The sequence below is a fragment of the Dendropsophus ebraccatus genome, chromosome 8, assembly GCF_027789765.1.
Source record: "Dendropsophus ebraccatus isolate aDenEbr1 chromosome 8, aDenEbr1.pat, whole genome shotgun sequence".
Taxonomy (NCBI): domain Eukaryota; kingdom Metazoa; phylum Chordata; class Amphibia; order Anura; family Hylidae; genus Dendropsophus; species Dendropsophus ebraccatus.
The window spans coordinates 73,089,923-73,114,048 of record NC_091461.1 but is presented as its reverse complement, the minus strand read 5'-3'; the positions used below and the strand labels follow the sequence as shown (position 1 = coordinate 73,114,048).

Below are 24,126 nucleotides of genomic sequence, written 5' to 3'. Positions count from 1 at the left end.
CAGATATGTGGAGGGATTATTGCTGACGACTTTTGCCGTTATGTAGTGGGATTATTGCTGATGACTGTGGCAGATATGTGGAGGGATTATTACTGATGACTGTGGCAGATATGTGGAGGGATTATTACTGATGACTGTGGCAGATATGTGGAGGGATTATTACTGATGACTGTGGCAGATATGTGGAGGGATTATTGCTGACGACTTTTGCCGTTATGTAGTGGGATTATTGCTGATGACTGCGGCAGTTATGTGGAGGGACTATGAATCCTTCAGCTACTTAGTGTCAGGATTCTACATTGATTATTGATTGCAAGATTACTTGCAGTAAGGTCATTTTACCCCCAGGCTACAAAGTGTATTGACAGGGGCAAAATTATAGGTGTTCCAGAATTTACATTGGGTTACAGGAGCTTTGAAGCAAATGTACCAGCAGTTACAGTGCTTTAAATTTTTTTACAACAATAGACCAGCATAGGGATGCCTGTGCCACGATCCTCTTTTTAAACTGTGGTCCTGTTCCTGCGCACGGCTCTGGTCTATTCCCGGTCACTGGCCCAGCCTGAAGCACTGGAGGCAGGCCTGCCCACCCCCAGTGTGAAGCTCCCCCCCCCCCCCGTGACACGGCTCCATTAGAATGAATTCGCTTTAAAAGGAATGTATCATCTAGATTTTTATTTACTGATTATAGCCAGATACTAAAACATGTTGTATTTAAATATATTTTTATTATTTTCATAATTAACTTTTATGCATTACAAGAATGAAAGGGACATGTACAAAGTCACACAAGTACCACATGCTGTCAGAAACAGAGCGTAGCGGTGGCAGCAATCCCTTAGGTGTCCAGGAACGGCCGTCGAAGCCCCCAAAGGGCTGCGGCACATCTGGTAACTCTTTTGCTAAATGACAGAAGGTCAGGTTGCCATTGTTCAGTAATGGTAAAATAATTGACATAGCTTAACAAACAAAAACAAAACCAACTCCCCAATCCCTCCCCCCTCCCCTCTCGCGGAGTCGTCCCCCATGGTTGATGTACCATAATACAAACATGTTGTATTTAAATTATTTTTTTTTTTGTCTTCTGATTGTGTACATACATTTTTTGTTTTATTGTCACATTGCCCAAGCTTTCTGCACAGCATTTAGAGACATATTCTTTATAGGTATAGGACTGCAGGGGACCCATTTGACATTTCTAGGCATGCTCTGTGACTTGTGCAGAAGTCATTTTGCAGGCAGAGGGGGAGCTTTTAGTATAATCTACTGTGTATGGTTTGATTCTCTGTTATCTATATACTGGTGTCACCTGAGGAGGAGGCAAAGTTGTCACCATCAATTATTGTGAATGATGTGATCCTATGTTATCTATATACTGCTGTCAACCTTTACTTAATCCTATCTATGATGATAATGATGAGTCTGTGATCTGTACAGAACAAGAGGTGTCAGCTAACTGAAAACTGCAACATTTTGGGAAAATTTCAAATAGTAAAATGAAAAGTACAGAAAATTAACCAAAATTCGTACAAAATTTACCATTAAATTTTTATTTCAATTATTGGTATTTTTAAAGACACATTCTATGTACACATTTAACATTCCAGTACAGAATTAACAAATATTGTGGACTTCAGCTAGAAGGGGGCTGAGCTTGGCAAAAGTTCACATTTGCATAAACCTCAACATTACGACATAGGCTATATTTGTGTTTTCTAGGCAGTCCTCTGGCTGCATCCACCTTCTCCTTCCCAAGGCAGCAGGATTTAAATGGCAGCCATTAAGGTTGGTGCGATCCTGAGCCTTCAGCCTTTTCTATAAATAAGGGCTCATGCAAATGGCTGTATTAGGGCTCTGGCTAAATAACAGGACAGCCACAGACTTCTCAGTAGCCATTAAAAGCTGGGTGTGCTCCTTCTCCTCCAGAAACATGGGTCTGTAGTGATAATTTATAATCCAATTGTTCTATTTCAGAATAAATTACAAAAAACAAAACTTTAATATGGTCTGTTAAACCAAAGGGAAGAAAATGAATGCTATATTGAATAACACATTTTGTTCCCCCTTTTTTCAGTACATCTAATAAAGTCCAACAAAGTGCACAAAACGTTTATATGAGTAAAATTATGTCCTGAGAAAATATACCCATAAAGTCCGGGCTCTATTTTTTTTTTATTCATTCTAATTAAATAAAGCTATATTCATATACTGCGATAAAAAGTGGACAGCTCACAAGGTAAAATTGCACAGTGATGAATGAACACGTTATCTTTTAATAACTGGATTCCGTCTGGTCAGGGGAGTTTTTCAGCCACAAAGTGCAGTGATTGAACTGTCCCTGCCATATAAATTCTGAGCACTAACAATCATTCAGCCTTTCGGTCCAGAAATTGCTGTGCTTGCTGAGAATTCTCAAAATAATTTCCTATATCTGGCTTATTGTGATGTTATTTGCTATATCCTGAGCATACAAACCCTACAATGGGGATAATTGTAACTTCAGTTTTGAAAAAAAAAAGAGGGGATAATCATTTGCTAGGACTGCTTGGTATGATCGACCTTGTAGTGTTTGTTTACTTGTTACAATATCTTACAAAATCTTACAATTAAAAGTTATCCCCTATCCACGGGATAGGTCAGGGGTAAGGAACCTTGGCTCTCCAGCTGTTGCAGCTTTGGCTGTCTGGACATGATGGGAGTTGGAGTTTTGGAGTTGGAGTTATGCCCTGCAATGCACTGAGCGCACCACACATACATGGCCAGCATTCTATTGATTCTCTACAGGGGTTTTTGATCATTGGCACTAAAAGCTCAGTATTGTTCAAAACCCCTGAAGAGAATGAATGAAGTGCTGGCTGCATATGTATGCATGAGCCCTCTCTGCAGCCCGCAGTCCCCGTTAGCTATGTGCATCTGGAGGCCGCGGATATTAGCCAGCGCGGACGATCACCGCTCCCGACTAATTAACTATTTAAATGCAGCTTTCAAAGCTGACAGCTGAATTTAAATAGTAGCTGTGCCCCTCCCCCTGGTGTCTAGAGGGGGGATCGCGGAGGGGATTTCCTTTGTACTGAGCCGGTTGAGGCTCAGTGTTGGAATGATGCTGATCCCGGCTCAGCAATTAGTGCATCTGGTCTGCTGCAGACCAGTATAATAGATACGGCCAACGGCCATGGACTACAGAATCTGTGCCCTTACTTTGCACCACCCCTACGTCCCTCCTTCCCACCCTCTTCATCATTAGGATTAGCCATTGTCATTATACTCGCCACAGAGTTAGACTTTGACTTACAGGGGCCACCCTGGTGTTTCCCTATTTAGGTCCCAAAGCTCGCAACAGAGTGAGGACATGAGGGACTACGTATCAGGGTGGTTTGGTGCTCTCCCCACTAGGAGGCACCCCTTGGCGACGGGCTTCCTTCTCTGGAGAGGGGGATATCTGGCTATTCCCGTGTTTTGAGACTCGTAACTGAGGCTCCACGGACCCCTTCTTTGAATGCTCTAGCCAGGTATTCTCCTATTCTGAACATTGCACAGGTGCCTTAACGATCCAGCCCATGTGCCGTGTTCTCACAGATTATGAATAGGAGACAATCTGTCTGGGGCATTCCTAATGAGGAAGAGGATGGGGAGGAGGGACAGAGAGGTTGTGCCAGCCTAATGCATAGCAACCAGCAGCTATCTAAAGGTACAAGCGGTTTGGGGGGTCAGATTGTGGGTGCAGAGTCACTTTAATCCTATAGAAATCCTACAGTGTTGATCCAAAAGAAGGCAAAAACCCTGACGAGAAAATTACAGCCGGCAGCCATGAACGGGCCCCAGGAGTGGCACTACGGAGGCATGGGGACAGGTGAGTTTACTTTTTTAATTATTTTCCTGCAGCCCCTGCCTTCCTCCCACTTTTCAATTTCATAGGACTTCCTCTTTAAATACCACACTTTGTTGGCAATTGTTATTTATGACAGACATTTATTTTTAAGGGTTATAATTGTCTGTCTATGTTATTTTGTTTTCTTGCCTTTTTTGCCATTATGATAGTAATGTGCTCTGTTCTGAAGAGCCGACCTGTCCAAATCCTGCCCTAAAGGGCATTGTAGTGACCATAGTCTGTTCCAGCACTTGTTCTAGAGTCAGAGGAATTAAAAGTAATCTCCAAAGGTTGAGACACCTGTAGAAATAGTTTTCATCCAATTTCATAATTTGTTTTCTGTGCTGCAGAACAGATGTCCCTAATGACTTCTATTAGAAAAAAAACACATTTGGTTGAAATGAGAAAGTGAAACTTTTGAACCTTTGATCCATTTCATGTTACTTGCAGTAGTAGAACTGAGTTAGTGTAAAAAATACCTGGAAGAAAAATACTAATGCGCCTTCCAGTCAGGCGCTGATTAACAAGCTTAGAGATGTCAGGAGAATGGAATACCTCTCTGCCCTCAATAACAATACAGTTGAGAAATTTGGCCTAGTCTGGGACCCTTGGGACGCCCTTTACCCGTCAGCCCTCCCCCCCTAATGTACTACCCCTCAGTCTTATGTCTTGTCTTCGTCTAAGTTCAGTGTTTTATGTAGTTTCCGTGTTATACGAGAGTTACCTTTGCTCTTATCTGGGTTATTACTTGTTCTTTTCTTTTGTTTTTCTGTTTGGTTACTGTTTCCTATACGAGACATGCCTGACTGTACTCACATTTATAGACATATATACTAAATTTTGATATGTGAGTCCTGATAAGTGGCGTTCTTTTACCCTGGGGGACTTCTAGTATAAGTGCACTGATCTCTTATTGAGATCTGTGCTGCATAGATATGCAGCACAGATCCATGAGATAGGCACATCGATTGCTTCCGGACGCTCTGAACACGGGGAGGCGGCCCTGGACGTACGGGTACGTCCAGGGTCACCTAAGGGTTAAATTATTAGTGCCAGGCCAGGGGCCACAAAGCTACTCCTAGAACACTGCCTGAAATTACTCCTACAACCCTTCCTGTTTATACTCCTAAACATCTCCTGGCATTATTCCTACAACACTTCCTGTCATTACTCCTGTAACACCTCCTGGCCTTACTCCTACAAACCCTCCTAGTGTTAATCCTATAACACCTCCTGGCATGAATTCTACTATACACTAGAGACATCGCGAAAATCACTCTGGATCAGCGTTTAAACAGGAAAACCGTTTTAAATCTTTATCTAAAATCAAAAGACCAAGGTCTCACCCAGGATGTATGTCTACATGTTTCAAATGGCTTAACCAACCTTAATTATAACTGAATCGAACTCGGAGAGGCCATGCTTTTATAGCCCCTCCTCTCTAGAAACAATGTGACGTAAATCCTCAGTGTTTACAAAAACTTCAAAACAATTTACATGAAGAACATTGTCACATGTTGCATGAAAGAAGTGCAGTTATGATGCAATACACAGCAGTATATTTGCAAATGGAGCAGGAGTTATTACTGCATTGGAAAAAGCCTTTGCACGATAACCAAGTATCTTCTTTTTGTTTGTTTTTTGGTACTGAGGGTAAAACTTTGTCCTGTAAAGTCTGTGCATGTTTGGGAATGATATTACACCCATTTTTCTAAATTTTATGTGGGATAACCCTGTAGTATATATAAATTGCCCAAAATCATGTTCCTAATGTCCTTAAATTTCTGATTATATCTAGTCACCAAAACAGGGGGGGGGGGGGGTTAGCAACCAATCAGATTCCACCTTTCATTTTCCAAAGACTCTGTGAGGAATAAAAGGTGGAATTTGATTGGTTGTTAGGGGCAACTGAGCCAGTTTCACTTTACATCATGTTTGATAAATCTCCCCCATGGTGCCTCTTACTTTGTCATTTTCCGGTCGACCAATATGAAATCCTGTGTGTTGCAGATGTTCACCCTGGATTGTGCCCGTCTAAGCATCCACTCAGGGTAACCTCTCTTTTTAAGCCTGTCCTGAACAACATCACTGTCCTTGTAAAAGTCATCCAAGCTGCTGCAGTTACGTCTCATACGTATCAATTCCTTTATGGGGATGGAGCAGATGATAAAGGGGATGGAGAGGATGACAGCTGGAGCCATGGAGAGTGATGTTGGCCAACAAGGGCTTACAGTGGGTTTTAGTAACCACACAGTATCCTGGTACCCCCACTAATTCAAGGTCAAGGAAAACCATGCGTGACTCATCTTGCTGATGTGTAACCTCTAGTCCCCATTTGTTAGAGTTAACATATTCCATGAAAGGTGGTATGGCAGATACAGGACCCTCCCAGAGCAGCAGAAGGTCATCAATGTATCTGCCATTCCACAGCACATGTTTCAGGAATGGGTTATTCAATGAATAGACATTGCTTTGTTCCCAATAAGACATGGCTTAACTGGCCATAGATGGGGAGTGTTTAGCCCCCATAGACACTCCTGCTGTCTGAAGAAAAAAATGATTACAGCATGTAAAGTAGTTTGGAATAGTGATGAGCGAACATGTTCGTAAATGTTCGAACGAACATGACGCTAATTGTTTGTGTTCGCTGATCACGAGCAATTTGTTAGATGATCAGAATGGTTATAAGGATCACTTTCAAAATATTCGAACTTGCGAATGTACGCAATTACGTAATTTATACTTTGTGCCTGATAATCTGTATGCATGTGCGTAGACCGAAATGTATGCTTCTACTGTACGTTAGTTATTTGTTCATGAATGTTCGTTGAACCCGAACCGATCACGATCCAAACCAAACATCGGGATGTTTGCTCATCACTAGTTATGAATATAAGATACCAAGCAGCATCTTTAATAAAGTTTTGCCATTCTTGGCTATAATTGCTGCACTCAAACAGGTGATAACTAAGAGCTGCCATGACTAGTCGGTGTGACACACTGGTATACAACAATACCACATCTAAACTAAGCCATATATAATTGTGCTCCCATTTAAAATCACTAAATGCCTGCAGTACTGTTCTCTTATCCCTAAGGTACCCCGGAACAATCCTTAAGCCATATGCTGAGATGCTCACCCAAGGATCCCCTCTCTGATACAATGTGTTGCATGGGGGGTGGGGGTGGAAAGTTGCCCTTATGTACCTTAGGTAGGCCATCAGTGCCATAGGACAAAGGTAGTCCAATTCTTTATCACTAAGCACACCCAAAGCATGACCCTCCTATAATATTACCACTAGCTCCTTGCAGTAAGCGTTAGTATTGCTCAGCATGTCCATCATCTGTTGATTGTACAGTTTAGTATTGAGCACCACAACCATGTCTGCATTTCTAATAGTGACAGTATCCAGATGGGCAAGTTCCTGTAAAGCAGCTCCTTGGCACATACTACAGTATATGTTGGAATACCTTTATATACTTACATATATCCGCTGTGGGTGAACTCAGGGGCGGATTAACTTTACCATAGGCCCCGGGCTGTTGACCAAGCTTGGGCCCCCCCACCCCGCTGTAATTTTGACAGCACTAGCGTAGTGTCTATAGTACAGGATAGATAAGGTCATGATGCCTGTTTATGTACAAAATTGAAAATAAGCAGCAATTTTTTGCAAATCATGGCAGAACTGTAGCCAGGAGACAATACACCACTAAAAGTATAAGTCTTTTTGGTAGGCCATGGGCCCCCCAGGAGCTCAGGGCCCCGGGGTACCACCTGAAAACGACCTATCATGATCCACTACTGGGTGAACTACTGTTTTCCATAACTCCTAATAAAACAGGCCTAATAAAATAGACCCTTGTCTATTATGTCAGAGTCATACATGCAGTATTGGAGCCAACCACAGCAGAGGACTGGATTACTGACTATTACTAGCTGTATACGAGTATCACTATTCCATATTATACTAGTATATTGTATGGAATATGTTTTTTTTCAGTCACACTGACAGACTATTCCTGAAAAGAATATTTTTGTTAAGGTAATAGCCAGTACTTAGCTAAGCACACAAAGCCCTCCATTTGCTACGTCGCTGCTCCAGCAGGTCTCCCTGTTAGCCAACAGATTGCAAGTGAATCAAGCATCAGGACACCTGGGTCTATATAGACTCAGGTCACCTGATGCAGCTGTCCAATCACTGCTCTGACAACAGTCAGCATGTGGCATAGCAGGATGTGCCGGCCTCTTCCCCGCATGTTTATTGGCTAATTAAAGCAGGGAGGAAACTATCATTTTTACTCGAGCACCACGCAGTACTCAGTTGAGTATCGAGTACTTTCAAGTACCTCAATATTCGAGCAAATACTGAGCTTGAAGGAGCACGTTTGCTCATCTCTAATAGTGATGCTTTCATTTTCTTTTCAAAACCATTACCATCAATCATTGCAGGTCTGACTAACATGCCCTTACCATATTTACCATTAGCCATTACCTACAATACAGAGAAGATACGTGGTCCTTTCAAGGCATTTTGCAGAGATGCCATAATAAAATTATTGACTGATCACATCCTGCTTCCTATTGTTGAACCAGTTGTCCTTTTGTAGCTTTGTCCACTATTCCACAATTCATGTTGTGAATAGAAATACCTAAGAAATACAAATAATTTGCAATGTGTTCTTGCCCCATTGTGTACTCCATTTTCAGACCTCCTTTGTAACTGCAAACACGAAGGAAAAACTAGAACGTCTTTCTATTTATCTCTGTTAGTTAGAGGGAAAGTGGTGTTCAGTGAACTATGCACATTGTCAGCTTTCAATAAAGCTATTTGTTTCCAATTTATACAGTTGCGGAGGCTTTGTTGTGTATTTTCTATTAATGTGTTGTCTTGCTTCCTATAGCTTCTTGGAAAGTCTAATTTCTTACTATGAGAGATTGAACGTGTAAGGATTTCATATATATTTGTACAAAGGAAAACACAGTATTCAACCTACATATGGCTCTTATGGTGTGTACATGAATAACGGCATGCTCTAGTAAATACTAAAATTGCTTTAACACTAAAAAGACCACAATAAGTAACAGTTCATAATTAATGTTCTTTGCTTGGGTCATTGGAATAACCTTAAAGGAAAATTTAGATGCAGGTTTTTCAGTACGGTGAAGGGAATAAGCTTCTGCTAGACCCATGATGGACCAAGGTGAATTCCAGCATGGTCCCTTTTGCCCCCATCTGAGGACATCAAGCAGGTCCTCATACAGAACTGTGGCAAATTTTAGGCCTAGACTTCTATCAAGTGAGCAGAATTAAATGCTTAGAATGTCACCATATTAGTTAGTTCGCCTTTTCAGTCTTCTATAGTATCATTCATAATGTTGTATGCATTTCTAGTTATAAATGACTTATAAACACTTACTTTTGTAGAGTGAGGCCCAGATTGTAGCTGGCAGACTTGATTTTATTCTGGGCCTCTAAGTGTGTCATGCCATCTGTGTTTACTCCATCAATAGCCACCACCATGTCCCCTTGGTTTACATTGGACTGTGCTGCTTTACTGCCTGGAGTTACCTGGTAAAATAAAGCAGAATTTCATTACATGACATATGATAAATTTAGAACAATATTACGTGTTCAGTATTCATTTGTTGGAGAACTGGGGACATATTTGATTCATAGGTATATGATTTGTGAGAATGCATTAAAATAATGCATAGGTAATAATAAACTTCTCTCTAATAAACTGCTAGCACTGTCCACACCAGGGCATCAGTTCCCATGACCATGAGGTGATCAGTTACTTTTTCCTGTGCATATGGTTTGGCTTTTTCACTGTATGTTTACATTTAATGCTCACAAGGATAATATTTATGTGTATTTGCACAATAGCACTTTCTGTTTGTATTGAATTTAGATGATTTATTACCCTTATCTTAGGTGACTGTTTTGGCTTGGTATTGGTGCCAACTAGAAATGAGCGAACCTGGAGCATGCTCGAGTCCATCCGAACCCGATCGTTCGGTATTTGATTAGCAGTGGTTACTGAAGTTGGATAAAGCCCTAAGGCTATGTAGAAAACATGGATATAGTCATTGGCTGTATCCATGTTTTCCAAACAACCTTAGAGCTTTATCCAACTTCAGCAGCCCCAGCTAATCAAATACCAAACTATCGGGTTCGGATGCTCGAGGTTCGCTCATCTTTAGTGCCAAATTTTTGCATAATCAGATTCAGTGTTGCCTTGGATTATGAGCATAACTTGCTCCGGGACCATACTTGTAATCCAAATCACTCTTAAACCAAAGCAAACTTTCCTATAAGAACTCAGTGAAATGCAGAAAATTGGTTCCCCACCCCAAAAATAATGATTTTTTATTCTGAATAACATGTAAAACGAATGAAACAAACAGAAACAGCTAATTATGTCATATTACTGTACAGTATAGCAATCAGCATGTGGAGTATAATGTATAATGTCTAAGTGCATAAACCTGAAAAAGCAGCAGCAGTTTGTAGATACAGGATGGAACTGCTGCTATCAGAGGTCTGTGGGGTCACATGACAGCAATGTCGAAGGGGTGTGTTCAGCATGGACCAATCAGGAAGTGAGAATCACAGAGCTGTGCAGGAGGACAGTGACAAAAACTTTTCTATATACAGTGTAAATGGCTGAGTTTAAGTGCAGCTACATTATAGCAGCAGTGTGTATAGCTGAGTGTAAGTGCAGGCACATTATAGCAGCAGAGTGTATAGCTGAGTGTAAGTGCAGGCACATTATAGCAGCAGTGTGAATGGCTGAGTATAAGTGCAGGCACATTATAGCAGCAGTGTGTATAGCTGAGTGTAAGTGCAGACTCATTATAGCAGCAGTGTGAATGGCTGAGTATAAGTGCAGGCACATTATAGCAGGAATGGAGAGGATAGGAAACACAAGGACTGACAGAGACTGCAGGGAGCATAAAGGAATGAGCAGGGCAGATGTGGGCACATAAATGCAGCACTCACTGACCGGAGTCACTGACTGGAGAAATTATCTCCACAGTCTTGTCCCTTGATGCAAGCCCCAGCCTGCTGTATCTGCTATGATTTGGAAGGTGTGGGAGACTTCCTGGGTCAGAGTACAGTGCTGTAGACCCTGCTAGGCAGTCCATACCCCTCCTCCACTCCGCCTCCCACCCAGTACAGGGAGCTCTTAAACCAAAGCAATGCTCTTAAACCAAGATACAATTTTAAAAACTATGAACTCTTCTTGCAAAACACTCTTAATCCAAGTTACTCGTAAACCAAGGTACCACTGTATACCCATTTGTATATAGTTTGATAATGTGGAATAATATTAATATTGTTTTATTCCCTGGTGAAGTGAGGGAGTATCATATCCCTTTTCTTAGTTTCTTATATACCTATGTGGTTTTTTAATTATTTTTAATCCTTGTTAGTTTTGGTGTCCTGTTTTAAATCATGTCCTAATAAAGATTGTATATATTTTTGCCACATGGTGTGCTTGATCATATAGTGTCTAGCTTTTTTCTTTTCTGGGTCTATAATTTAGACACTTAGCTGGACCCCTCTTTTTTTCTTTATTTAGTGTGAGCTCCCTTGGTTGCTATATCTGATATTACTTGGAGGAGTTTACTAGTCACCATAAGGGAAAGGCCCAGTGCCTCCATGGCCTCTGTGCTACTACCACATGAGTATGTTGGGTAAACTCTTGCTGTAATGAAGTCATTGGCCCTCAACCCTTCCACACAATTTGATTCTTTAGCGTAAGGAAGAAGAATATTGTCTCAGTAGCTGCCGGGTTCCACCAAACCACATACAAGAGAGGGAAAAGTGGTAGGCAAGAGAAAGACTGAATGCCAATCAGTAAGATTAGATTCGGTCCAGTGTACTATGGGTGCATTCTTGCAAACTAAGGTCCTGGCCTGACTGTTGGTCTAATGACTCCCCCTTATATCATAAAAAAAACTGCCTAAAAAAACGGAGCACATATTTCCTTGTAAGATAACAACTCCCATTCTAATGGTTTTATTAATAAAATTACTTGAAAGAATTTCAGTAATGTCTATAAAGCTGTCATGGTGTTATCTAAGGACTGCTGTTTATTTTCAAGCTGGGTTCACACACTGTAAAATAAAAACAAAAAGAGGCTGTAAATTAAAAGTGACTGTTTTCTCTAATACTTTGTATTATTAAAGTCTATGAGAAAACGTCTGTCAGTGCACACATTGCACTCATTTTACAGTGTGTGAACCAGGGCGTAACTAGGAATGAGAGGGCCCCATAGCAAACTTTTGATTGGGCCCCCCTTCCCCTATCCTGACTGACCACTAAGCTGTCAAGTGTAGCTATAACCGCATAACTGTAAGCGCTCATCAGGAGAGCTTGCAGTTAAAGGGACATTAGCAGAACCTGAGGGCCTGCTTGGCCACCTGGTGCTGCAAATCATGTCAGCTCAGGGGGTCCACTGTATTACAGAAGCGGGCCACCGGCCCTCTAAGGTGGTGGGCCCCATAGCAACTGCTATATAATAATGTTTTTGGGTGTGGGAGGAAACTGGAGTACCCGGAGGAAACCCACGCAAACACGGAGAGAACATACAAACTCTTTGCAGATGTTGTAGTGGTAGTTATGCCCCTGGTGTGAACCCTATTCTTACAATGCTGCTTAGTTCAAAGAATGATGATCTTTATATCTCAATGAAGTGAGAAGACAAAAACCATGCTATTCCACAGAGCTACTGGTTACTGGAACTAAAAAAAAACTTCCATACTTTAAGGAGGAAAATTATGTATAGCAAATCACAGAATATGGCTTGGATGCTGCTTAGCATGGGTATCTGATCACTATAGTGAAAGCGGCACTGTGCACAACCCTGTGATTCCATCAGAAATGTTCCCTGCATTGTGGCAAGTTTGTAAGTTCTTATTTCCATTTTCCATCTTATTACTCCATAACCATCACAATTCTACTCAATAACAAACTAAATCAGGAAGAATATATTTCCGTATGATACTGATACCAGAACAAGGCAGATTATCTTGTTGACTGCCCCATTCTCCAAAGCACCCAGCTCAGAACCACCAGTCCAACCGTCTCATTGTTACATAAGATCATTGAACTTTAGTGTGCAGAATAGAGATAAAATGCTCGAATGCTTGATTTTCTGATGTTCAAGTGCTCAATTCAAGTAACCATCCCCATAACAGTTTTTCAGGGGCCTCCTATTCTGCTGAAAAGAGCATGTCTGATGCACTTGAAAACCAGTGGCGTAGCTACCATAGAGGCAGGGTAGGCAGTTGCTATGGGGCCCGTGCAGGAGGGGGCCCGGGGGAGAAGGTAAGAGCATGTGTCCTTCTGCTTAACCCCTTATGTACTGCAGTGTGTAAGTGACTCAATGTTTACTTACATGCTGCAACACAAAAAAAGGGTTAACAAAGAGAAGACAGATATCTATCTATCTATCTATCTATCTATCTATCTATCTACACTGTATCTATCTATGCAGTGCTTTGTGTTGTGCGTAGTGGAAGGGGGCCCATTAAAATTTTTGCTATGGTGCCCTGTGAATCTAGCTACGCCCCTGCTGAAAACCCCAAAAAGTGATGGAAACACCACAGAAACAGAATTTGGACAGAAGGGGGAGCATGACAGGATGCATTAAAGACTCCCAGGTCCCTGAATGATGCCACTTTTACAGCAAAAAAGTGTAGCACAGTATACAGCAGCGAACCAGCAGCCCTCAAACATGCAGGAAAGAGACTATCAATTTAATTTGAGCTCCACGCAGTACTTGTTCGAGTAGCGAGCACTTTCAAGTACTGCGATACTCGAACAAATAGTGAGCTTGAACCAATATACTTGCTGATCTCTAGTGCATAGTTTTACATGTATGTTACTTATTTTGTACATTACTTTTAATTGCTTTCCTTTTATTTTTTTTCTTTCTATAATTCTAAAATGCTTTCCGTTTTTGAATAATTTTTACTTTGAAAGGAGATGATAAACTATATGTGCGGTGGAGGCTGCACACACAGTGTACAGTCAGTAGATCATCTCGTACGAGCCACCTTAAATTGCAATTAGTGAATAAACAAAGGATGGCCATGCAGCAGGGAGAGAGAGAGAGATGATGAGTATCTCAAATGTAGCCAGCACACAAACATGTCTGATGGCTGCCTAGTGTTCCCAAGACAATGGGGTATTTATATCTCCTGTTTCTCACAGATCTCACAAGACCATTACTGCATAATGCAAAGGACGCGTTGCTTCACTTTCACTAGAATGCAGGCAAGCTGAAGTATTTGTAGTCTCACAATGATCTCCAGGTTAATTACTTAAACGTTGCAGGCCTGCTGCAATTCTTAGAAGTCTGGCAGGCAGCGGCCATGTGGGTGTCTGAACCTCTATGTGAAAACATTTCACATCATTTCACAGACTTCATCTTAACATTTTGGTCCATAAATAAGATGTACATGATGGAGCTCAATCTTTTGTGAGGCTCTGGTCACACTGCGTTCTTGGTTACGTTAAACATTAATGTTTTTACACTCTATACTTTTATACTACTTAAGGAAGTAAGAGACTTATTCTTTAAGGTATGCGAAAAATGTCTTCTGTATACCCTAGGATAAAACCTGTTTCCCAGTGACTTGCATTATAAAAATAATTAATTGCAAATGCTTTTTTTTTTTTTTTGTAGTAGCTTAATAGACTGTTGTACAGGGCAAAATTAAGTGTAATGTAATTTAAACAGTAAATCATAAACTGTAGTGTGAACCCAGCCTGAGTAACCTACTAGCTTTCCTTTTATACGACTATATTTCACAGTAATATCCCCAGACATAATAGTTAATCAATTAAAGTTTAGATGCTTCTATTGCCTTTCTCTGACTTATGGTGCGTTTACACGGGCAATAATTTGCCCAATCGAACTATTAATGATTTTGAAGTAATAGTGTGTTTTTGATCAGCATTTAGACAAAAGGATCTATCATTTGGAAAAATCATTATTGAGATCGTTTTAAGATAGCTTAAAGCGATCTGTGAATTTATAGCAAACGACCAATGACGATTTGTGAACCTGTTGAAAGATCCCAATGAACGATTTCTTGCTCGTTGTTTGATCGTTCGCTGTGTTTACACGAGCAGATTATTGCTAAAATGTGATCATTACCGCGAAAATTCGAACGATAATCGTTCCGTGTAAAGGCACCATAACTCTGATTTCTATGAGGAAATTGTTTCCCTCTCAGCAGGGCCGGCGTCAGCACCTGGCATACTCGGGCAAGTGCCGGGGCCCACGGCCGCCCAAGGGGCCCCCGACACTTGCCCAAGCAGTGAGACAGACGCCCGCCGCATCACCGACCCCCGGGGGAGCGGATGCTGCCGACACCAAGTCCGGGGGAGGGCTGGAGGGGCTGGGGAAGGACCTGTCGTGTTTGCTGCACTGGGGAAGGACCTGTGGTGACGTCATAAGGGGGCGGGACTGAGAACGGGAGAGGCTGCATATGGATGAAGGACCTGTGATCATTGTCATGTGACATGAGGAGGCGTGGCTCACTAATACCTCCCTTCTGTATGCTGTGAGCTTTAGTCCTCTTATATCTCCTTCTGTAATGTCCTCTGATCTCCCATAATAACAGGCTGTCCATACTGGGAGTTGTAGTTCTCCTCATATCTCCTCCTGTAATGGCCTCTGATCTCCCATAATAACAGGCTGTCCATGCTGGGAGTTGTAGTACTCATATCTCCTCCTGTAATGGCCTCTGATCTCCCATAATAACAGGCTGTCCATGCTGGGAGTTGTAGTACTCCTCTTAAATCTCCTGTAATGTCCTTTGATATCCCATAATAACAGGCTGGACATGCTGGGAGTTGTAGTCCTATTATATCTCCTCCTTTAATGTCCTCTGATATCCCATAATAACAGGCTGGACATGCTGGGAGTTTTAGTTCCCCCTGGTATACCTCATGTAATGTCTCTTATTGTAACTCCATTCTAGCCTGCTCTATGGTGAACAAGCCAGAATACAGACTCCAGGGGGAGGACCTCCTTCTAGCACCTCCATTCTAGTCCATTCTAGCATGGACGCGCTCTCACCAACAGGCGCAGAGCGATGACGTCATCACGCCTGCTGGTGGATCCACAAGGCGCACACAAGGGAGAAGAGGATCCTTCCCCCGCCCGGATTAGTGAGTATGTTTTATTTTTTTATTTTCTTGTGCTGAAGGAGATCAGGGGGCCTTTCTATGGGGCAGAGCAGGGGGCATTTCTATGGGGCAGAGCAGGGGGCATTACTATGGGGCAGAGCAGGGGGCATTACTATGGGGCAGAGCAGGGGGCATTACTATGGGGCAGAGCAGGGGGCATTTCTATGGGGACAGAGCAGGGAGCATTACTATGGGGCATTTCTATGGGGACAGAGCAGGGGGCATTTCTATGCGGACAGAGCAGGGGGCATTACTATGGGGACAGAGCAGGGGGCATTACTATGGGGACAGAGCAGGGGGCATTACTATGGGGACAGAGGGCATTATTACTATATGGGGGGCACAGCAAGGGACCCACAAACCTCCTTACTTTACTGCACATGACACCAAACAGTGGAGTTACTACTGTATAGGAGCCTATGGGTGGGAAAAAGGGAAGGAAGTTGCTGGAAAAGTGCGGAGCCTAACATGTTTGTCTGACAGGTCCCGAAGAGATGAATTGTAGCTGGAACAAATCATCATGGAGGTCTGGGCCAGATGGAGAGGAAACGGAGAGCGATCGCCTCAGATCAAAGAAGACGTCACCTGTGAGTTACTAGATTAAGTTTTTTTTCGATATTTTGTCAAACTTTATTTGGTAGGTGTGCCCCGAGGTGTGCTATACAAAGGGGCCCACTGAGGCTCTCGCGCCCAAGGGCCCACAAAAACCTGGAGCCGGCCCTGCCTCTTAGACTATGGAAACAAGATGGCACTTTTACAAGCTTACTACTATTTATGAGGCTAGGGAGGATTTTCAACAACCACATATACAGAGTAGAAAGCATTTTAATGTATTAGAAATGTTTACTGTACATTCAAGACACTGGAGGGAGAGGATAAGCTTATGCCAATAGTACACCAATGCACATAGCCTACTAGAGAACTGTAATACACATTGCCTGCTAATTCTCATTGCCTGACTTCTACATACTTTCAGTTTTCTATACACACACAGAGTTTATTGTTTCTCACAGATCTATATAGCATGCATGAAAAAGTGATTGTGTGATGCTCCATCATATGCCACCTCACATGTCATATCACATACTCCCAAGAATTGTGTATGGCCCATTTATGCAACTTGCCTGTGTCAGAATACAAACAGAAAAATATAAGATCTATCAAACACTAAGCTTATACTTAGCAGTGTCAGCCTGAGGTAGTTACCTTGGACCACCAGAGAGAATAAAATTAAGTGGCCTTTTAGTGATGACCAGACCTGTGAGTATTCAAATTTGCTGGGTTCGGCTTGAACCAGAAAAAAAAATCTGGTTTCAGAAATATTTAGGCCCAAAAAGTTATGCTCTGGACCCCAGGGGCTTCAGCTAGTCCCCTGGGGACCAGACTGTGCTCTATTGTCTTCTATCTTCTTTGTTCTGCAGTCAATTAGCCAATCAACGGCTGAGGCGGGACAACACTACAGCTAATCGGCGGAGCAGAGATACCTGCAGTTTCCGCCCAGCCAATCAGTGCCTGTAGCAATGTCCTGCTTCAGCCACTGATTGGCTGATTGATTGCAGAATAAAGTAGATAGAAAAAAAATGGGCAAACCATGCCGGTAGGGTTTACCGCTCCCCCCTCGACCAACAGAGCAGAGTCTGGTCCCCAGGGGGTTAAGTCGGGATGTTATACATCCTCAACTAACTCCCTATGGACCAGACTGTGCCCACTATGCTGTGCTGAGCTCACTGGGCCACAACAGCAAGCAAGGGGTTAATTTACCCAACTGCCTTCATTACTGCAGCAGGAACAGTAAGGTCAGCACAGCTGATAGGTCACTGTCTACACCACAGGGGGTTAAGTGGGGATGCTATGCATCCTCACCTAATCCCCTGGCGGAACATACTGTTCAGTCTGGCTTCCAAGGGGTTAAGTGGGAATGCTTTGTGCCTTCCCTTCCCCCCTTGGGAGCCAGAATGTGCCCGATATGGACTACTTTGACGACCAGCAAATTTTTCTTTTTAATTTAATGGTTAATGATGGGTGTGGGGTTGTTTTTATTTTAATAAAAAAAAATTCAGTTGTGTATTGTCTTTTTTTCTTTACTTTACAGGCTTAGTAGTAAAAGCTGTCCGATAGATGGCATCCATTACTAAACCGGGGCTTAGTGTTAGCCGGTAACAGGGTTGACACTAACCCCCACATTATTATCCCAGTACCCACTGCTGCAGGGTACTGGAAAGAGCCAGTAGTTTTGGAGTGTCAAAAAAGGCACCCCTAGACTGGACGGTGGCAGTCTGGTAATATTAGCATGGAGAGGGCCAAAATAAATGGCCCTCCCTACCCTGGTATTACTAGGCTTCTGCTGTTTGTTTGTTTGTTTGTTTTTGGTTGGTTATGGAAAAGAGGGGAACCCTACTGTAAAAAAAAAAATAATAATAATAATAATAAGAGCGTATGCTTTCCTTTTTTCTCTTCCCATACCAGGGTGGAAAGGGCCATTTATTTTGGCCCTCCCCAGCCTAACAACACTAGCCTGCCACCGAACTAGTCCATTTTTTGATGCTCAGGGACTATTGCTACCTGGCTCTTCCCAGTACCTCCCAGTAACTCTAAGCTTAGTAAAGGATGCTGGATATCAGACGGTTTCCAATTTTTTTTAATTAAATGAAAACACCCTCACCCCTTACTGACTATTTTATTGAAAAGAATCTGCTGGTCGACGTAGTCCACCAAATCTGAAGTATTGAAGTAGTAGTAGGATATTGATACATAAAAAACAAAAAGGAGAGATACACACACCCATCATTTTTACAGGTGTTCTTACAGTATGCAGCATCTCTACAGATAACTGCTCACAGTCTGTCTCCAAAGGGGTTTACCCCCTGAGAGCCAGAATGTGCCCAATATACTTTGCTGAGCATGCTACGTCTGCCACCAAGAAGGGGTTAATTAACTTGACCCCTTCCTTGCTGGGGTGGGTATAGTGAGCTCAGCACAACAAGAAAAAAACAGTATGGCCCTGAGGGGTTAAGTGGAGATGACATGCATCTCCACTGAACCTCCTTGGGGGGTCAAACTGATCTCACACGGCAGTAAAATGACCCCATTGCTGCAGTGGGCGCAGTTAGGGAAACTTTTAGTTTATACCCACCATCTAATGTCTTCACCAGAACCAGAATGCTGAGCTTGATGTGTGCCAGGCTCCGGCTTCTGCAATGTCCGCTCAGCCAATCAGTGGCTGAGATGGGACACCTCATCAGTTGCTGATTGGCACACCAGACTCTGCAGGAGACTGCACTTACCTGAACGCCAAGCCAAAAAAGGACTTTATCATTGTGTACATAATTTGACCAATTAAGAATGTTGCACAAAAAATGTCTGGTGAAAGCATTAATAAATTCACAATGTGTTGCAACTTCTAAAGTGCCTGGAGTCAGTGAACGGCCTTAGGAGGATCAACATATAATCATATGTGCAAATCTATATCACCATCAACAGGTGATGCTTAACCAATAAGGCCAGCCTTAAAGTGACTCTGTACACATAATCTGCCCACCCCAAACCACTTGTACCTTTGGATAGCTGCTTTTAGTCCAAGATCTTTCCTGGGGTCCGTTTGGCAGGTGATGCAGTTATTGTCCTGAAAAACAACTTTTAAACTTGCAGCCCTGTGCCAAACTGGCATGGCCTAGAGTGTCTACGCATTAGGCTGGCACAACCTCTCTGTCCCTCCTCCCCACCCTCTTCATCATTAGGAATGCCCCAGGCAGGTATTCTCCTATTCATCACTTGTCTAAACATTGTACAGGTGCCTTAATGATCCAGCCCATGTGCCATGGTCACACAGGTGATGAATAGTAGAAAATCTGCCTAGAGCATTCCTAATGATGAAGAGGGCAGGGAGGAGGGACAGAGAGGTTGTGCCAGCCTAATGCACAGACACTCTAGGCCATGCCAGTTTAAAAGTTGTTTTTCAGGACAATAACTGCATCATCTGCCAAACGGACCCCAGGACAGATTTTGGATTAAAAGCCACTATCCAAAGGTACAAGCGGATTGGGGGGGACAGATTGTGGGTACAGAGTCGCTTTAACCTCTTAACGATGCATGACGGGTATACCCGTCATGCGGCCGTTAAGAGTAAACAGAGAGGGCTCCTGGCGTGAGCCCTCTCTTCAGCGTGCGGTCCCCGGTTGCTAAGTGCAGCCAGGGACCACGTGTATTAGCCGGTGAGGCCGATCGTTGCGCCGGCTAAATAACTATTCAAATGCCGCTGTCAAAGCTGACAGCTGCATTTGAATAGCAGCTGTGCCCCCTCTCCCTGGTGTCCAGTGGGGGATCTCCCCCCCCCCCGCGATGCGATCGCGGAGGGGAGATCCGTTCTAATGAGCCGGCCGGGGCTCAGCGTCGGAATGACGCTGATCCCGGCTCGGCAATCTATTCAGATGGTCTGCAGCAGACCATTATAATAGAGCACCGATCTGATGGATCATTGCTCTATTATATACACAGGATTGATCTCAATGGGAGATCAGTTCTGTGTATATAGAAGTCCCCCAGGGGGCTTCATATTACTGTGAGTGAAAGTGAAAAAAGTGTTTTTATTAATAAAAAGCCCCCTCCCCTAATAAAAGTCTGAATCACCCCCCTTTTCCCATTTTACAAATAAAAATAAATAAATAAACATGTTTGCTATCGCCGCGTGCGTAATCGCCTGAACTATTAATTAATCACATTCCTGATCTCGCATGGTAAACGGTGTAAGCGCAAAAAAATACCAAAGTGCAAAATTGCGCATTTTTGGTCGCATCAAATCCAGAAAAAATGTAATATAAAGCGATCAAAAAGTCGCATATGTGCAATCAAGGTACCAATAGAAAGAACACATCATGGCGCAAAAAATGACACCTGACACAGCCCCATAGACCAAAGGATAAAAGTGCTATAAGCCTGGGAATAGAGCGATTTTAAGGAACGTATATTTGTTAACAATGGTTTTAATTTTTTACGGGCCATCAGATACAATAAAAGTTATACATGTTACATATCGTTTTGATCGTAATGACTTGAGGAACATATATAACAACTAAGTTTTTCCATAGGACACACGGCGTAAAAATGAAGCCCCCCCAAAGAAAAATAATTGCGTTTTTTTTTTCAATTTCACTGCGTATATATTTTTTTTCTGGTTTCGCAGCATATTTTATGGAAAAATTCAGCCTGTCATTGTGAAGTACAATTAGTAATGCAAAAAATAAGGGCTCATGTGTGTCTGTAGGTGTAAAATGCAAGTGCTATGGCCTTTGAGCACATGGAGGAAAAAACGAAAACGCAAAAACGAAAGTTAGCACGGTCCTTAAAGGGTTAAGGCCCTATTACATAAGGCCAAATAAAGCAGATATCCCCCTATGTAATAGAGCCATCGATCAGCTGACGACCAGCTCAATTTAAACCTGTCAAAAAACAATCTGCTGATGTGCAGGAATGATCAACAATTACTGGAAACAATAAGATGTATTATTGCTGCACAAGGAGGTCATACCAGATGCTGAAAGCACATACTTTTCCCCTAACCGATATGTGATATTGTATAATTATTTTGTGCAATAAAGAAAAGTCTAATATTTTGCCTCATATGTTTAATTTGTCCGATGCAGTTTTAGGTCACATTTATGCAGATATATAGAAAAATGAACAAACTTTTAAGCATGACTCCCTTATAGGATTTGGCTTGCTTCCATTCAGCCCTAGCATTCCATGAGTTTCTTGCTTTATGCTTCCCTCACACATTTAGTAGGCTCTTTTTCTGCTAAAGTGAAGAGTATGCATCCTTTATCATACATGATAATGTCACCGGCAAGTGCAGCACTAATCCTCTCCTCTTGTAGTATGTATGGTTATTTTTACTGTCACGTGTGGACAAATTGTTCTACTAGAACTAATGTAGTAGGACAGATCTACTACTCTTATCAGTGTCTATATAGAACCAGCATGACTCTATCATTTCTGACTTCTTGCCAGAAAAAGAAGTCCTGCTAACCGCTAGTTTCCCTAGGTCTGATCATATTACGTGTTCTTTAAAGGTCACATACGATAACAACTTGAGGGTCTCCCAAAGGACACTGTATGATATCCTATTATCAGCTATGCTCTATACCTCTGAGATTGGCTATTCACCCGACAATGGATATCTTTATGATATAGAGTAACCAGAGGCTATGCGGTAAATTTAAATAGTTTTGTATCTGCTTTTGTCAGCCTTTAACTCTCATTGTTAGTTTTATGTGTCATTTTACTTGTGTTGTTACTTCTCTAATATTTTACTATAATAATGATCATTCTTAGTGTTTTTTCTATTATTATTATTTTTTAAGTAAAATATTGTTATATATTCTTAGGAATATGTACAAATGCCTGATAGGTGTGGATTCCTGTGACCCCCTATTTGCTAATTCACAGCAGCTGCCCATTTACCCACACCTGGGGTTTGGAGTTTATCGATAAATCGTGTTTATGGTGGTAATAACCCTTTAATGTGATGTTACCAGCCAGTACTATTCTTCAAAGACCGCAGTTATTAGTTTCTATTTGCAGTAGACAGAATTAACATATTGATGGGTTGTCTGGTTCAATGCTTAGAGAGATCAATGAGAATTTCAATTGGATACTAAAGATCTTATTGTAGAATATTAAATGAGTCAAATAAACTTTAAGCACGTAAAGTCATTTTGTCTCCACATAAAGTCTCCCAAGCCTTCTGCACTGAGGAAAGTTCCCCTGACCTTCACAGCAGCTACAGTATGCTAAAAACAGAGCGGATCTGTCATCACATTCAAGTGAGTCTTCACATTGCAGACACTGCTGTGCAGGAATTTTAGGAGGTGCTGTGCATTAAAGATATAAGGGCGATTTATCATTTGCGTCAGTTGTGCAAACAATTGCAACTTTTTGGCTGATTTAGGCCACACTGCAGTTTTGGAAAATGAGATGGAGCGAGGAACAAAAGGGGCACAGCTGCGGCAACCAACCAGATTTACAATGATTTACACCAGAGACCTGCCAGCTTGGTTCAGGCTGTACAAACTGACTTTATTAAGAAGCAGCGATCTTTAATAAATCCATTTAAATCATCAGCTTCGGGGAGTCTATTTAGACCAGCGTGTGATACAATCTCCCAGGTTTGTCTGCTAGATCTTTCTATCTAGCCTCAGCTGGCACATATCTGGTAAAAATTCTACTAAAAGATTCATGTAATATTTCCAGTTTGCCAGAGTGTCTCTCTGTTCAGCGGCAGCCCTCAGCCTCCAATTAGCAGGGTTGTGGTGTTGGGCAGTCGCAGCACTGCCAGTAAATCTTTAGTACCACAACTCACCTGCCCTGCTCCCTAGCAGCTCCTCTCACATCTTCTGATGCAAGCAGCATGGAGCAGCTGGGCAGTGGGTATGGTGAGTTAGTTTTTTTTCTTTTTTTGGTCCCCAGGGGGCCACTGTATACTGCGTGTGGATGGGGGGGGGGGTCTGATGGCCTGGTGGGGGGTTAGATTGGCTACTATATGCAGCACTATTGGGGGCGCTAGATACTTCTAGGAGCAATTTTGGGCAGAGATTGGCTACTATATGGGGCACTTTTGGTGGAATGGCATTGTTGGACATTGTTGGGGGATTGGCTACTTTTTTAAGCACTATTGGGGGCAAATTGACTACTATATGGGGCACTATTCAGGGCCAAACTACTATATGGGGACACTATTGGGGAAAGTAACTAGTTAATGGCACAGGGTATACTGGGAGTTAACTACTATATTGTGGACACCTGGTGTCTGATTGTATCAAAAAAATTTTCGTGTGCACAGTTGGCACAATGGGTCTGGGAAGATTTCTATGTGGGCTGGTGGGGTTTGTGTTCCAGGGCTGATTTTCAGTGTCAGTCTGGCCGTGCATTTAAAGTAACTACTTAGGGTCACCTTTTCAATGCGCTAGGTGAAGGAGAATATTCATTCTGATGATAAATTCTCTTAAAAGTATGTTAAACTTTCCTACTTGTTCTTATTCATGTGACTGTTAG

The 24,126-nt window shown here is 42.3% G+C and overlaps 1 protein-coding gene across 11 annotated transcripts in view; it reads right to left on the bottom strand.

Annotated features, from left to right (window-relative positions):
* LDB3 (LIM domain binding 3) overlaps positions 1 to 24,126 on the bottom strand; it is a 136,494-nt gene that overhangs the window by 90,093 nt on the left and 22,275 nt on the right. For all 11 annotated transcript variants that reach the window (XM_069980645.1, XM_069980648.1, XM_069980650.1 and 8 more), the window contains exon 3: positions 9,287 to 9,438. In XM_069980645.1, the coding sequence (XP_069836746.1) occupies positions 9,287 to 9,438 (152 nt within the window). The remainder of the gene's footprint in view (positions 1 to 9,286; positions 9,439 to 24,126) is intronic.